At 47.5% G+C, this 15,883-nt stretch overlaps 1 protein-coding gene across 4 annotated transcripts; it reads left to right on the top strand.

Moving 5' to 3' along the window:
- The first annotated feature begins 498 nt into the window (after positions 1–498).
- Positions 499–10,395, top strand: LOC123351258 (zinc finger protein 883-like). 4 transcript variants are annotated; one of them, XM_044990539.1, is made up of 5 exons: positions 499–558; positions 1,916–2,283; positions 4,237–4,355; positions 6,594–6,706; positions 7,845–10,395. In XM_044990539.1, the coding sequence occupies exons 3-5, from the start codon at positions 4,294–4,296 to the stop codon at positions 9,524–9,526; spliced, it is 1,857 nt and encodes a 618-aa protein (XP_044846474.1). In that variant the 5' UTR covers positions 499–558; positions 1,916–2,283; positions 4,237–4,293; the 3' UTR covers positions 9,527–10,395. The 4 variants fall into 4 exon arrangements, with proteins under 4 accessions (XP_044846474.1, XP_044846477.1, XP_044846475.1 ...); XM_044990542.1 differs by lacking the exon at positions 499–558 and having other exon boundaries at positions 1,552–2,283; positions 7,848–10,395; XM_044990540.1 differs by lacking the exon at positions 499–558 and having other exon boundaries at positions 1,552–2,283; positions 4,141–4,355.
- The last annotated feature ends 5,488 nt before the right edge of the window (positions 10,396–15,883 follow it).

Raw genomic sequence — 15,883 nt, 5'->3', positions numbered from 1 at the left:
AGCCTCCACCCCAAACCTCGCTTTGCCTCCAGCATTTCTAATGGTGTTAAATATATTAAAAAGTGTTTTTAACTTATGGGCGGGGGGTTCACACTCAGAGGCTTGCTATGTGAAAGGGGTCTGCTCTCTGCGTGTATATACTTTTAAATTGTATATTAATGTTTCGATGTCAATTCAAATTTCCAACCAAGGGCTAAATTTGAGAAAGGGGGTGCTGGGGAAATTTGAGAGGGGAGGTCCTAGGGAAATCCCTGCTCCCCCCCCCCCCCCCGGGTGAAAGTGAGTGAGGACGGGGGAGAGCGAGCGGTGGGGGGCGGGGGGCGGCGAAGGGGCGTGGCAGGGTGCTGGCACCCTAGGGTGGGGTCAGGGATGATGTAAATGGCCCCCAGGTCTGTGAGTTCGGATCTGGGGCCGGCGGGGGACGTTCAGCCCGTTGGCTGCCCCCAGCCCAGGCCGGGCCCGGCGGTACAGGGTGCGGGCTGCAGCCGGGAGAGACGGGGAGGGGCGGGGCTGACGCTGCCCGGGCCCGGCGCGCGATGGCGGCGGCGGCGGCGCGAGGTGAGCCCGGCCGGGGCCGGAACGAGCCGCGCCTCGGGTGCTGCTGGGCGGGGAGCGGCCCGGGCTGGGGCTGATCGGCGGCGGCCGGGCCGGGCCGGGCCCCCGGGGCTGCGGTGGCGGGAAGGGGGGCCAGGCCCGGTCCAGGGTCCCCGCCGGGGTCCGCACTCGCTTCACAAAGGCGCCAAGGGGCGGAGAACTCGAGCGGGTCTCCGGGCCGCGCCGCGGGGCTGTTCGCCTTGGCTCGGGCGGGGGCTTGTGTTACCGTCGGTGCGAGTAGCGGTGCGGGGGGGGCGGTGTCCCTGCTGCTCCCGGGACTCGGGCAGGGCCGCGGCCTCGCCATGGGGCGGGAGTTTAGCGGCGCCTGGGCCGGGTACCTGGGGCGGGTCGGACACAGGAGCAGGCAGGGAGGGGGTTGGCGCTGTGCCAGCGGGGAGCACCAGCGGGTTCAGTTGGGAGGCTGGGGGAGCCTTTGGCCATGCAGTGGTAAGTCTGAGGCCTTGTCTCCGCTGCTGCGCCGGGTCTATCTAAGATACACAACTTCAGCTACGTGAACAGCGGAGCCAGAGTCGACGTACTTAGATCCACTCACCGCAGTCTCTTCGCTGCAGTAAGTCAACAGCTGACACTCTCCCGTCGACTCCGCTTGCGCTGCCTGTCCTGCTGGAGTACCGGAGTCGACGGGAGAGCGCTCAGCGGTCGATTTATCGCCTCTAGGGCCGATTGCTGCCTGCCGATCCGGCGCGTAGCGTAGACAAGCTCTGAGACATGCTCCGGTTTCCCCAGGTGGAGCAATAGGTGTGAGGAAGGGGGTGGGAGCCAGGAGAGGTCCAGGTGACTGGGACGCACCTTGGCTGTGAGGATGGAATGAGTAGCTATGATTGGTAGGGAAGCTGGGGCAGCAAAATGGAAAGATACAAAGAGTGGAGGATGGAGGAGTGAATTGGGGGGATGCTTGGGGGAAGGGAACTGGGTCTCTAACGGGGGCCTGAAGCAGAGGGATTGGATTTAGGAGTCACATGGAGGGGAGAACTGGAAGATGCTGTGCGCTGGGAATCAGGCTGGAGTCAGGGGGTCTGAGACGCAGGAAACCTGTTCCTTTAAGGAGTATAAGGAAGAGTGCAGTGTCTGCTCCCAGAGCCATACAGCAGCACTGGGGCACTCTACCAGCAACTCCCAGGGTGTGTGGAGGGACAAATTGCCATTGACAGTGCAGATCTGAGTGAATGAATGAATTGGTTTGCAGAACTGCTGAATGACCCTCTCAGGGAGAAGCAAGAATTTTGTTTGAAGTTCCTATTCTTTTGCCAAGATCAAAACTAACTAAGCAAGTCTGTAGTTAAGCTAATATTGTTTTCAGTTGGCAGTGTCCCTGTGTGAAACCTGCCCCAGATGACCCACTGGCTTCCGAACTACAGCTGCGAAACATACACTGCCTGATTCAAAGGGGAATGGCCAGAGACACTCTGCCCAAGTAGAGCTTTGACAGTGAAGTTCTTGGACTGTTTTGCTTGTGGACAGATGATAAAGTGATGGATTCTAGTGTAACCTGTGTCTCTCCTGAACTGTGTAACCTGTTTCAAACCAGCTGTATTTAAAACATTGCTTAATGGCAGTGTTATTGTCTAACTCTCCCTGCTGCACCTGGGAGGAGCTTTTCCTGGTGATTTCCTAGTCTGATCTGAGTGACAATGAAGAGCTCTGATTTGTATCTTGCAGATGCTGTTGGTAAGTAAGTATTAGAGCTGGTCAAAACTCGTGTTCTGTGGAAAAATTTTTAAAACAAAGTTTGAGTGTGCAATGCAAAAATGTGTGTTTCAGTGAAAAAAAATTATTTTCATTTTGGTGGGGGAAATCCTTCACTTTCTTTTTAAACTCCCCTCCCCCACAATTTTTTTCCAAGTAGGGGAAACAGGTAAGAAATTACACATAGAAAGTGAGAGGAAAACACTTTTTCTCATTGGGGAGGAAAAAAAAAGTTTACATCTAGAAAGGACCATCAGATCTTTGAGTCTGACCTCCCACTACATCTCACTAACTGTATTAAGCCCAAAGACTTTAGTTGGGCCAAAGTATTTTGGCTCTGAGAAAAAGCGAACAGGTGAGGCCAAGGTCCCTGTGATATCAGGGAATGATTAGATGAGCTGTGCACAGGAAATCCCGGCAGGTGATCCATGCCTCATGCTACAGAGGAAGGCAGAAAAGACCCTAGGGGCTCTCACCATTCTGAGCTGGAGGAAAATTCCTTCTCAACTCCAAATCTGGTGATCAGTGTGACCTTGAACATGTGAGCAAAAGGCACTATCCAGGCTTACTTTTCAAAGGAAAAAGGTTACTTTTGAATGTAAATGGCTTTTTTTTCCCCTCACACTTCTCTAATGAGAAAAATGGGGGAGGAGGGTGATCAGAGGAAAAAATAAAGAGGGCATTTCCCCATCATTTTTAAACAAATAATTGCAGACATACCGAAAAATAACCTCTCCGTTAACTTATTTGTTTTGAAAGTATCTCTGAAAACTAAAACTTCACCTCCTCCAAAGACATGTTTGATGGGTGGGAGAAAGAGTGGAGTTTTTTTGACAACCCCATTTTTTACCAAAAAAAATTTTTTTTAATGAAAAACTTTGACCATGTCTATTAAGTATGTGCCAAGTAAGTAGCTGACAGTGCTTGCTGTTGGAAGGATTTATTATGATTAACGTATGTTGCACATTTACTGCTTTGGAGAATGACTCATTTGTGAACTGCTCCTGATGTTTGCTGCATCTTTTGGGCAACTGATTTTCATCCATGGGGTTGTTCTCATCAACGGATCACTGTTCGTTATTTGCATGGTGGCTGGTTGCCCAAGTTACATGGCTTTGCTTTTGATCCTTGAGTGGATCACAGACATTTTAAACAGGAGGAGAACTGGGAGTAACCCTGGGTCGCTACAAAAAATAGTCACACCTTCTTGTCAACTGCTGGGAATGGGCCACATCCACTGTGATTGAATTGGCCTCGTTAGCACTGACCCCCCACTTGGTAAGGCAACTCCCATCTTTTCATGTACCTGCTTACTGTATTTTCCGCTCCATGGATCTGATGAAGTGGGTTATATCCCATGAAAACTTATGCCCAAATAAATTTGTTAGTCTCTAAGGTGCCACAAGGACTCCTTGTTGTTCTTTCCACTTTGTTATGATGGATTTTCAAATGAAGATCATTAGTGCTTAAAAATGTATGGTGATTTTGGGATTTGGAGAGAACTTGATGAATCCCCAGAAAATGCCTGAATCCCTTTGGAATAATAAATAACAAGAGGCCGTAAATCAAAATGAATGGAATTTGGTCCTTGTATTTGTAAAAATATTCATAAATATTTTCTTTTAAACTTCAAGCCTTTCTACTTGCTGATCAGTTGCTGGCTAATCAGCACCTCAGACTGTTCATCTCTCATAGCACTAACAAGAACTAAGACTGTTGTAGGCCTCAGATACTGGCTGCACTTACTTCTTAGCTACAGAAAGAACATGGAAGTCAGTATGTAATAACAAGCTTTCTGTGAATTCCCACGTTGGAATCATGTCCTCCCTCATTTCACAGCTCTCCGTGCCAAGGACTGCCTGTGTCTCTCCCCCATCGGCCTGAAGGTTACAGCCGGGAGTCTGGATCCAGAGCGTGTTTCATTTCTCATTTCAGGCTATGTTTGACATTGCTGTCTAGCTCTCCTGAGGAGGAGTGGCAGGAGCTAGCAGGATGGCAGAAGTTGCTGTAGAAGGACGTGATGAGGGACAACTACAAGACTTTGATCTCACTGGGTAAAAATTATTACGTAACTCCTCACTTAAAGTTGCCCCAGTTAACGTTGTTTCATTGTTATGTTGCTGATCAATTAGAGAACATGCTCATTTAAAGTTGTGCAATGCTCCCTTATAACGTTTTTTGCAGCCACCTGCTTTGTCCACTGCTTGCAGAAATGGCAGCTTGTTGGAGCTAGCTGGTGGGGGCTTAGAACTAGGGTGGACTGGCAGCTCCCCTAAATTCCCTGTGTGGCAGCCGCCCAGCAGGCTATCAATTGCCGGGCAGTTCAGCTGTGCTCCCCCCACTGCCATGTGCTGCTCCCGGGAGCCTCCTGCTTGCTGTGCAGAGCTGGGGGGGGAAGAGAGGTGCTAATGTCAGGGTGTCCCCTTGCTCCTGCCTCACCCCCCCTGCTTTTGTACCTTATCTCCACAGAGCGGTGGGGGGGGGGGGAGAGACAACAGGGCTCAGGACGGAGGGATCTTGTTGGCAGCAGCTGCTGTCTCAACTTGCTAATCTTCTTAAAAAGGCAATGTACTTAGAGTGGGGTCAGCGTACTTAAAAGGGCAATGCGCCTCTCTCTCACACTGTGTGTTTCTCTGTCTCTGCCATGCTGTCTTCCCTCCCTACATTCGTGCTGCCTTGTAGAGTGTGAGGCTACATTAACAACAATGTGTTAACCCTTGAGGGCTCAGCTGAGTGCTAGTTCATCATTTAGCAGTAATGCATTCCCTGGGAAATATCCCACCCTCTGACTCCACCACCTCAACCAAGCTTCACAATCATCATTGCTGTGTACAGTATTAAATTTTGTTTAAAACTTCTTGTGTGTGTATATAATATATACATACACACAATGTCTTTGGTGAAAAAAAATTTCTCTGGAACCTAACCCCCCACTCCCCCTTACGTTAATTCTTATGGGAAAATTGGATCTGCTTAACATCGTTTTGCTTGTTCATTTTTCAGGAACAGAACTACAACATTAAGCGAGGAGTTACTGTATTCACTAGTTTGCAGAAGTGGCATGAGCTGTAAGGGGCCTGAGTGATCTTCAGATCAGGGTTTTTCTCATGTTTGCACCTGCATTCCTTTGGGCGGGGGGGAATCTGCTCCAGTCAATGGAGACTCAAAATACAGAAGGTAGCTCTAATCCCTCTCTTTACAGTATTTTCTGGTTTAGGACAATGGCTGTACTTCTCCATCTCTGTCTAGCCTAGAAGCAGAAATGAGTTGCTGGGTCATTGTACGTGATGCATTGGTGCAAATAAGGGATGTTCCACGTGGAAAGAGAGTCAATATTCTAATAGAAGCAATTTCAATTTTCTGCAATTCAGCATCCACACAATCAGCCAGGAAATTGCCTGTCTCTCATCTAAATCGTTCGTGGCCAAAGAGTTCTGTACAGTTATGTGGTGTTTGTCTTTTATGAATCTCCTGCAGAAATACATTGAATCTCAATCCCAGTTCCTTGTAACCTCTTAGGAAAGAGATCAAGGTGTCATTGTGGACACATCAGTGAAGAAGTTTACTCAGTGTGTAGTGGTTACTGAGTAAGAAATTAAGATATTAGGCTGGACTGTGACAGACAGAAAACATTACAAAGTTATCTGTAGTACAGCTTCACCTTAAATAATGCTGTATTCATTTTTGGGGCCTTTATCTCCTAGACTATAGCCTGTGGTATGCAGGAGGCCAGATTAGATTATCACAGTGGTGTCTTCTGGCCTTTGAATCTGGGAATCATATGACGGAAGAGACCCATTAAAGAGACCGATATTGGTATTTTAGTAAAGCATTTGATAGAGTATTGCAAAACTTACTCCCAAAATTGGGTGGGATAGGAGAAGAATTTTTTGGATATAAAACAGTCCAAAGATCACAAACTAGAATTAACAACAAATAACCATGTTCTGGGTTGGGAGATGGTTACAGCAGCATTTGGTCCAGCATTTAAAACGGTGGTCATTGCGCTGGATGGGGAGGTAAGCAGCATGCCAATGTATTTAGGAGGTGATGCTAAACTGGGAAGAATTGCAAACGCCAATGAGGACAGGAAAACAATAGGGAATGTTGCAAAATAACAAAACTACAAACAATATGGCAGCTAATATATTTGGGGACAGGTTGAAATGCTCCATTGGAAGGACAATCCTGAGATGCAGTAATGCTGAATGAGACTTTTACAAAATACCAAATACTCAGTGCTTGCCAAGTAACAGAAAACATTGTGTGATTCTCTTTTTTTTTGATGACAGGTGTCCTGTCAGCAAACCAGACATTGTGTCCCTGATTGAACGTGAGGAAGAGCCATGTGTCTGGGCTCATCAGGATTTGAGGGAAAGAGACTTTTCTAAAGGGGTTTCCTCTGGTGGGTAATAACTAATGAACTCTTCAGAAACTTTGAGTGAGGTAATGAGCTGAGAAAGAAGCCTGCATTTCATGAGCTTCTATTGAAACAGCTTTTGTCCCCTCCAGTCAGCTTAGTAGCCAGCCATTATTACATCTTTTTGGCAGGCGTCTGTCATGGATTCCTACCTATCTTGACTGACTTTGGATTGTAGCCTCCCCCTTTGGACTTATGAGTGGTCAGGTGGGATGGCAGGACATAGTGGATATCATTGTCTTGCCTCTTTGTAGAGCTTTGAAACATTAGCTAAGCTATCAGGTGGAGAGGGAGCTTCTGAATCATAAAATGTAAAGCTGGAAGGGACCTTCAGAGGCTCATTTAGTTCATCTGCCTGCACTGAGGCAGGACCCAGTCCTAGGAAACCTAAACCAACCCTGACAAGTGTTTGACCTGTTCTGAAAAACCTGCAATGAGACTGATTCCACAACCTCCTTAGTTAATAGAATCATAGAAGATTAAGGTTGGAAGAGACCTCAGGAGGTCATCTAGTCCTGCTTTGAGCAGAGGGTTGGACTAACACCAACCAAATCATCTCAGTCAGGGCTTTGTCAGTTAACCTGTTCCAGCGCTTAACTATCCTTAGAGTTAGAAAGTTTTCCCTAATATCTAACCTAAATCTCCCTTGTTTCAGATTAAGCTTCTTGTCCTTCCTTCTGTGACTATAGAGAACAATTGATCACCATCGTCTTTATAACAGCCCTTCACGTACTTAATGACTGTTATGGGGTCCCCCTTCAGTCGTCTTTTCTCCAGACTAAACGTGCCCAGTTGTTTTTAACTTTTCTGCATAAATTAGGTTTTCTAAGCCTATTATCATTTTTGTTGCTCTCCTCTGGACAGTCTCCAATTTGTCCACATCTTTCTTCAAGTGTGGCACCCAAAACTGGACGCTGTACTCAGCAGTGTGGCCTCAGGTGAACAGTTACCTCCTGTATATACAACACTCCTGAAGGGAGATGGAAGGAATATTTTCAGCTTTTCTAATAGAGCATGTAGTCAGAACGCCAACATGATATGCTGTATGTTTATATGCTTTACATTCACGAGTCCAATGTCCTTTGTGTGTTGAAGTAACATCTGGATTCTCCATTTATTCCAGCAGATGATGGAATCAAGTGGAAGACTGAAGAGAATCATCAGCAGGGAAATTCTGAGGGTTTGGCAGAGCACAGGAATTTATCACAAAGAGAGAAAGCAAATAGCTCTGATGAGGGAAATACGTATGAGGGTGAACACAAGCCAGCCGGCCAACACAGGAACACAGGGGATGAGAGCGTAGAGCAATCCACTCCAAATGAAAGACCTTTCAGCAAATGCCAAAACATTCCTATCCGCACAGGAGAGAGACCCCATAAATGTACTGAGTGTGACAAAAGCTTCACTCGCCGCTCCCATCTTCTTCAGCACCAGAGAATCCACACGGGGGAGAGGCCTTATAAATGTACCGAGTGTGAGAAAAGCTTCAGACAGAGATCAGAGCTGATCGATCATCAACGAACGCATACTCAAGAGAAACCCTACAAATGTGACAAGTGTGGGAAAAGGTTCATTCGGAGCACACGGCTTATTCAGCATCAAAATGTTCACAATGGAGTGAAACCCCACAAGTGCCCCCAGTGTGAGAAAAGTTTTAGCTGGATCTCATCAGTTATTAAACACCAGAGAGTCCATACAGGTGAGAAACCCTATAAATGCCCCGACTGTGAGAAAACCTTCAGCTGGAGCTCGACCCTTATAAAGCATCGGAGACTCCACACAGGAGAAAGACCCTATAAATGCCCTACCTGCGCAAAGTGTTTTGTACAGAGTGCAAATCTTATTAAACATCAGAGAGTCCACACAGAACAGAAACGCTATACATGTGGGGAATGTGAGGAAACCTTTCTGATCAGGTCTCATTTCATTCTGCATCAGAGAATGCACGCAGGAGAGGAACTCTACAAGTGTGATGGCTGTGAGGAGTGGTTTGGTCTTGTCTCGGACCTTCATAAACATCAGAAGAGCCACACAGGAAAGAAGCCCTATAAATGCTCCGAATGCGACAAAAGCTTCAACAAGAGTTCAAATCTTATTAAGCATCAGAGAATCCACACGGGAGAGAGACCCTATAAGTGTCCCGACTGTGACAAAAGCTTCATTCAGAGCTCTCACCTGATGCTCCATCAGAGAGCGCACAGGGGAGAAAAACCCTACAAATGCCTGGACTGTGAGAAAAGTTTCCACCAGAGCTCCCATCTCATTCAGCACCAGAGAGTCCACACGCAAGAAAAACCCTTTAAATGTCCTGAGTGTGAGAGAAGTTTCAGCCGAAGCTCAGTGCTAAATAAACACAAACTAATCCACGTGGGAGATGAGAGCTATAAATGCAGCCAGTGTGAGGAAACCTTCAATAGCAACTCCCGCCTTCTTCAGCACAAGAGAACCCACCATGTGGAAAGACCTTACACATGCCCTAGCTGTGAGAAGAGTTTCAGTCGCAGTTCGCAGCTTATGCTCCATCAGAAAAACCACGCAGCAGAGAAACCTTACAAGTGTGCTGACTGTGACAAAGGCTTCATTTACAGCTCACATCTAATTCAACATCAGAGAACTCACACTAGAGAGCGACCTTATAAATGTCCAGTGTGTGAGAAAAGCTTCATTCAGAGCTCACATCTCCTTCAGCATCAGAAAATCCACACGGGAGAGAGACCTTTTAGATGCAGTGATTGTGAGAAAACCTTCAATCGGAGCTCCAATCTTATTAAACACCAGAGAACTCACACCAGGGAGAACCTGTAAGAGATGCTTCCATATGAACTCCACGCTCTTGACTATAAGAGTATTCACACAGAAGGAAAATCCTATAAATATTCCATGGGTGAGAGAAACTTCAGTCAGAAATGTCATGTTGTTCTTCAGCTTCACTGTACTGAACTGAATTAAGGTCTCTAGGAAACTTGCCTTGACCTTCTTATACTGGCAAGAGTTTTGCTGGTATAAATTATACCCGTTTCCCCAACAATATACTATCCTGGCAAATGGACTCATTTGCTGATTATAACTATGCCTACACTACACACTGCCAGCACAGGTATGTCTATTAAGGGTGTGATGAGGTGTGATTTGTGAGTGAACAATGTGCTGGTAAAAGCCCCTAGTGTACGCACAGTTACATTGTCAAAATTTGCACTTTTATCAGTAGAATTTATTTTGTTTGTGTGGGGATGAGGACGGACACTGTAATAAACTATACCAGCAAAATGCTATTTTGCCAGTATCACCTGAGTCCATGTTAGCAGCAGTTTGTGGGTATTGTATATTGGTATAATACATTGGTATAGCTATATTGGCAAAGTCTTACAAGTGTCGGACTCCAACACAGTATGTAACAAAGCGTTGATTGCCCGAAGTGAATAGTTAAGCTCCCCTAAAAATGGGAAAGAGTCCGCAACTTGATACCTGTCCATGTGCAGAGAAAGACTAGACTCCTTCCTCCCACCCACCCCCGGTCACAAGAATTGATCAGAGGTGATTGTGATGAACTAGGAATGTTCTTAATGTTTTCTCTGAATACTGTGTTGGTGCCTCAGTGTCCCTTAGGCAGTTCTTAAGTATCTAGCAGAGCAAAGGGCCAGTGCACCCAAGTGCCTAACCCTCTGTCTCCTAGCAACTGATGGCCTGGGCCCCTTCTCTGCAAAGGTGCCAGCTGAAGATGTTGGAGACAGAGGTCAGGTGACCTCCTGGCCCAGGAAAGGAGCTGAGCAGAGAGGAGGGGCTGGAGGGGTTTTCTGTCTGGAGCTGGCTGGGGACGAGGAGTGAAGTGCAGACGTGGGGGTCTGGCTCACTGTCCCCCCCGTCCCCCCCCCATGGACCCGGCCAAGGGGTCCGGTTCGCTGTACCTACAAGCTCTGTTTTAGACCCTGTTCCTGTCATCGAATAAACCTCTGTTTTACTGGCTGGCTGAGAGTCACGTCTGGCTGCAAAGTGGGGGTGCAGGACCCTGTGGCTTCCCCAGGACCCCGCCTGGGCGGACTCGCTGTGGGAAGCGCACAGAGGGGCATATGCTGAATGCTCCAAGGAGAGACCCAGGAGGTGAAGCCGTGTGAGCTTCTTGCCCTGAACAAGTCTGCTCCGAGGGAGAGGAGGCTCCCCAAAGTCCTGCCTGGCTTGGTGGGGAGCAGTTCCAGAGCATCGCCCGGTGACTCCATGACAGTGATTATTTAGCTTCTGCTTTTCAGGTCATGTATTCAATCATCTGTCATTGGGACTGTTCCACCTGGAAGAGAGAGTAACTTACATGATCATTAAATATTCAGATGGTGTAAAACTGGTGCAAGCTGCAAATGCCATTGAGGAAAGAGAAATAAGTCAAAGGGGCCTGGGGGGATTAGGCACCCCATATGGGTAGAAGTCAACAGGCTAAGTAGGAAAATGAAAACTGCTGCATGTGGGCAAAAGTGATCTGAAATACAAGTAGTCACTGGCAAAGAAAGCTAGCGTGAGTGGTGCTGAAGATAAGACAACAGTATAGAGATGTTTGCTTTCGGGTGTGTCATTGTACAGTCATCTTGCCTGAATCTAGCTCAGACTATCACTAATGAATTAGAGGTTGTGACTGAGAGTCCAACACTGAGTTCTGTTCCCAGCTGTCCCATGGACTCTTGCTTTGTGTCTCTGTAGAAGAGAAAAACAAATGTCATTTTGGGTTGTAATTGCAGAGGCATGAGATACCAGAATAGCTGTAGAACAGTCTCCAATGAGAAGTGATGAGATTCATGTTGCTTGGGCCTTTTAACACTAGACTGGGCACATCCCTGGAAAATATTCTGTGTTGGTTGTCTGATTTGGGGGAAGGGGTAATTTCTGATCTGACAGTATACCAGCAGGCTGTTGTATTTTTTTGTTCTTAAGGATAAAAAAAAATAGTAAATCTTTGGAATTAAAATGTTATTTTATCAAACTTGCTGATTGTCTGGAGGAATTCATCATTTAGCTGAGGAAGAAAACAATGAAAATCTTTTTGTAAGTGAAATGAGCTGATGTGGTGCTTCATTCCAAGGGCTGTGCTAGTTTTTAACCATCAGTATTTGCATGCAACTCGAGCAGAGGAAGGCTACAGCAGCAGGAGTTCCAGTGGCTCCTTTGGGTATGTTCAACATGGCATAGTCAGCTGAAGCCTGCTGGGCTGAAACCAGCATTGGAAATTTGAGCCACTGGCTCTTCTAATTGGCCAGAGGTGTGATGTCATCAGCAAACAGCTCAATGGCCCCACCTCTGTGCAGTGGTTTGTATAAATAAAAAAAAATTAAACCAAAAACTCTAGTGTGATATAGACTGGTGAGGGAAAAGCCTGCTCCTGGAGTTGGGAAGGGATGCTCCCAGTGTGCAGTGTCTTCAAATGGCTACGTTGGGTAGCCTGTGAATTTATCAAAGAATCGTAGAATATCAGGGTTGGAAGGGACCTCAGGAGGTATCTAGTCCAACCCCCTGCTCAAAGCGGGACCAATCCCCAGATTTTTACCCCAGCTCCCTACATGGCCCCCTCAAGGATTGAACTCACAACCCCGGGTTTAGCAGGCCAATGCTCAAACCACTGAGCTATCCCTCCCCCCAACTTAGTGCTGCTATGTTCTCTAGCAGGGCTGTCTGTCTTTGTATCACTCTCACTATCTTGTCAATGCGCTCTGTCCACAGCTCACTGTCCTCCTCTCTCCTGATGTCATGGTAAAGGAAACCTTCCCTCCACTCTTCAGTCTTCTTCTGCCTTTACAGATGCCAACACAAATATGCCTTCTCATGTGCACGTGCTCTCTCTCTTCCCCCCTCCTGAAGATTTGCATGGCGTTCAGCCATGGATAATGCTTCCGTCCATGTGGGCAACAATGTGTCAGGACCGGGGGGGAGGGGTAGAAACAGCACAAGTAGCTGTCGTCTCAGTTCTAGTCTCCATGCCAATAATAATAGTGTTGCTTTTCCTTTGTTTTGGAATTCCATTCACATGGGACCACCAAAGCTTGGAGATGGTAAGATCTTTTTCCATCTTGCTTCTCTCCTTGTATAGGGCCTCTGTAGAGATGCCAGGTTGGTGGTGGACTGGGAATTGGGGAAGGTGAGGGGGGAGGCAGCTGGGGGCAGGTTAAGCTCATGTGCACAGCTGTAGGCTGTCCGTACTTGGTTAATATGATGCTGAGGGCATCTCTCCAAAGGCAGAGCAAGATCTTGTTCAGCAAGGCCATGGGCAAACCGGGAAGATGTTCTGCACCGCTCTTTGCCAGGCTGGTGCCGGAGTGGAAGGGAACCACAAGCTGTAAGGGTAGAGCCAAGTGAGCTGCATTGCCTTGCAATGTGCATGGAAAAATAGTCATGTCTTTGCCTTGAGTTCTCTTTTGTGGTACCTGCAGAGCAGCACAACATGCACTGCAAAATCAATGGAATTTTGCAGGAATGGCTCCAAGCCCAAGGGATCAGATAGCCATGATTGCCTTAATATTGCTACACATTTAACATGTCTCTGTAGCCTTCTTTAGGCAACGTACCTCCTCAAATCTCAAGGCAGCTAAAAGTTGAGGTAAGCCCAAGTACTTTCTGTCTCGGGGGCTACACTGAGCATGCCTGCTGTGCAGCCCATGTATTTGACTTATATTTTTTTTAGACTAGTGTGGTGCCCCTGTCTTGGGTGGGTGGGAAGGAGCAGGAAGCAGCATAGGAAGGGGGGTGAGTAACATGTTTCACTGAGGGCTGTAGGATTTGATATTTTTAGAGAAATTGCTTTGGAGCACTCCCCTAATGCACAACCACCCAACACGGCGGTGCCCTGAGGGTCCCTGGAATAAAGGTTGTAATTTGATATAGCCTCTAATAGCTATGGGGAAAGGTCCCCTTTCCAGCAGTGTCAGGATGGGTCTTTGGCTGGCAGTCCGGCATCTCCTGGGTCTGCAGCACTGCCTGTGTGAACTGGTGATATCCTGACTGGCTGGGCAATCTCCTGCTCAGGGCCCTGGTTGGCATCAGTGAGGGGTTCCTTGCTGCACTCCAGAACAGGCTGGGGTTCAGTGGGGGACTGAAAATCCACTCCAGCTAATCTCAAGGGATGCAGGGCTTGCCGAGTCTTGTTGTTGTCCCTGGAATTTTTGTAACCTCTGTGCTGCTGCACGGCATCCCCCTGACCACGGCACCTGGGTGGCCCACCTCTAAGGCTGGCTCTGGGCTGGTGTGTTGGGAGGTTAGAATCCGATGCTGTGAGTAGGGGAGGGGAGAGAGGTGCCTGCTGCAGGTAGAACTTGGACTGGCTTGTGGGAGCAAAATGGAGAGAAACAAAGAGTAAAGTCTGGGAGGTGATGGAGGAGTGAATTGGGGGGATGCATGGTGGGGGGGAATTGGGTCTCTAACAGGGGCCCAAAGCAGTGGGATTGGACGTAGGGCTTGCCTGGATGGGAGAATTGGGAGATGCGGTGGGGGTGGGAATCAAGCTGGAGCCCGGGAGTTTGAGGAACAGGAATGTCTTGAATGCTGTTCGTTACAAAGTAAAAGAAGCATGCAGTGTCGCTCCCAGAGCCGTACAGGAGAACCGGGGCATGAAACCAGTAACTCCCAGGAAGTGCAGCAGGACAGATTGCTGCTGACAGCACAGGTCTGAGCGATGGAATGAATCAGCTTGTAGAGCTGCAGAATGACCCTTTCACGGTGGCAGATTAGTAGGGTGACCATATTTACCAGGACACCTGGTAAAGTTACTCGTATTCAAGCGAGTCATTGGCAATCAGTCAGAACTGTGCAGTACACACGTCTGTATTTTTGTACAGCAAGCACTTGATTTCTCCAGGATTAACCTTACAAATCTTGATTTGTACAAATGGCTGCACATGGGCAGGTAGCTTTTTGCCCGGTATGTCTAACTTCTGCAGGTCCCTTTGAATTATTTCTCTTTCTTTGCGGCTCCTACCAATTTCATACCATCGCCATATTTAATACCACTGTTAGTCATTTCTTCTTTCAGACTAAACCACTAAACTCAGGACAGATGAGTGAAGATGACCTGAAAAGCATAAGTTAAATAATCACCTCAACTCATCTCTTGTGATTGGGGAGTCTAGTGTTTCTCTGCACAGGGACAGGTATCAAGTTTCAGAGTCTGTCCCATTTTTAGGGGATCTTGACTCTTCACTTCAGGCAGACAAGGTTTGGTACTTATTGATTGTGTGGGGGTAAATTTATACTCAGGCCAGGTCTACACTTGGAAGACTTTGGCAGTAGAGCTTTGCCAATATACTGTCCCGGCAAAGAACTGCGAGCGTGGACACAGATGAGCAAAATGGCTGTGCCAGTTCTGTCTATTCCAGCCCCTCTCCTAAGCAAAATAAACTAGACTGGTAAGAGTGTGGTTTTCCCTGTATAATCACACCTGCACTCATGGCTTTTGCCAGCAGATTGGGCACAAATCCTACCTTCTCACCCGCTAACAGGCACAGCTGTGCTGGCAAAAACACAAGCATAGACATTTATACTGCAAAAGACTCCATTTGCTGGTGTAGCTTATTTTCTTTGGGGAGCTGGTCTAATCTATCATTTTTAACCCTTCAAAGGTAATTTTGTACTATTCATTCATGTTCTAGGTTGCCTTTACTGCTGGTTGTTACCATCTGGTAAGCTTTGCTGGGCCGGAGACGGGAGCAACTAGCTTCTCTGTTCCGTTGGATTGGCTGGACTATATTGATGTAATTCTTTAGTACATTAGCAACAACTTTGCCACGTTTGGTTACTGGACAGTGAGCTTAGAAGCATTTGCTTTAATCCATGGCCTGACTTCGGTTCACAGACTGTAGCTCAGGCCTTAGCTCTTGTACCAGGCCCAGTGCTCCAGGCTTCTCTCCCTACTACAAGGGGTATCGACCACATGGCCTCTTAGGGCCTTTCCTTCTCCATGTTCCATCAATCCCTCATTTCATTGTAAGTACTTAAACCTCTAATCAGCAGTTCATACTTTATACCAGGGATCCCCAACGCGGTGCCCACGGGCACCATGGCACCCGCCGGGACATCTAAGTGCGCCTGTGTACTGGCTGGTGGGTGAGCATCCACCGAAATGCCACCGACAAGCAGCGTCATCCAGAGGCGCCGCCGCTGAAATGCTGCCGCTGGATGCTGCCGCTTGTCAGC

Source organism: Mauremys mutica, chromosome 16 (genome assembly GCF_020497125.1).
Source record: "Mauremys mutica isolate MM-2020 ecotype Southern chromosome 16, ASM2049712v1, whole genome shotgun sequence".
NCBI classification, from domain to species: domain Eukaryota; kingdom Metazoa; phylum Chordata; order Testudines; family Geoemydidae; genus Mauremys; species Mauremys mutica.
The sequence above is the reverse complement of the archived record's forward strand: the minus strand, read 5'-3'. Positions and strand labels throughout refer to the sequence as shown.

What these genes read in the sequence shown, in the direction of transcription:
- LOC123351258 (XM_044990539.1), top strand. Translation starts at nt 4,294, where the DNA reads ATGGCAGAAGTTGCTGTAGAAGGACGTGATGAGGGACAACTACAAGAC. An exon ending in CAAGACTTTGATCTCACTGG is followed by an intron (nt 4,356 to 6,593) that starts GTAAAAATTATT and finishes TTTTGATGACAG; the next exon opens with GTGTCCTGTCAGCAAACCAG. An exon ending in TTCTAAAGGGGTTTCCTCTG is followed by an intron (nt 6,707 to 7,844) that starts GTGGGTAATAAC and finishes CATTTATTCCAG; the next exon opens with CAGATGATGGAATCAAGTGG.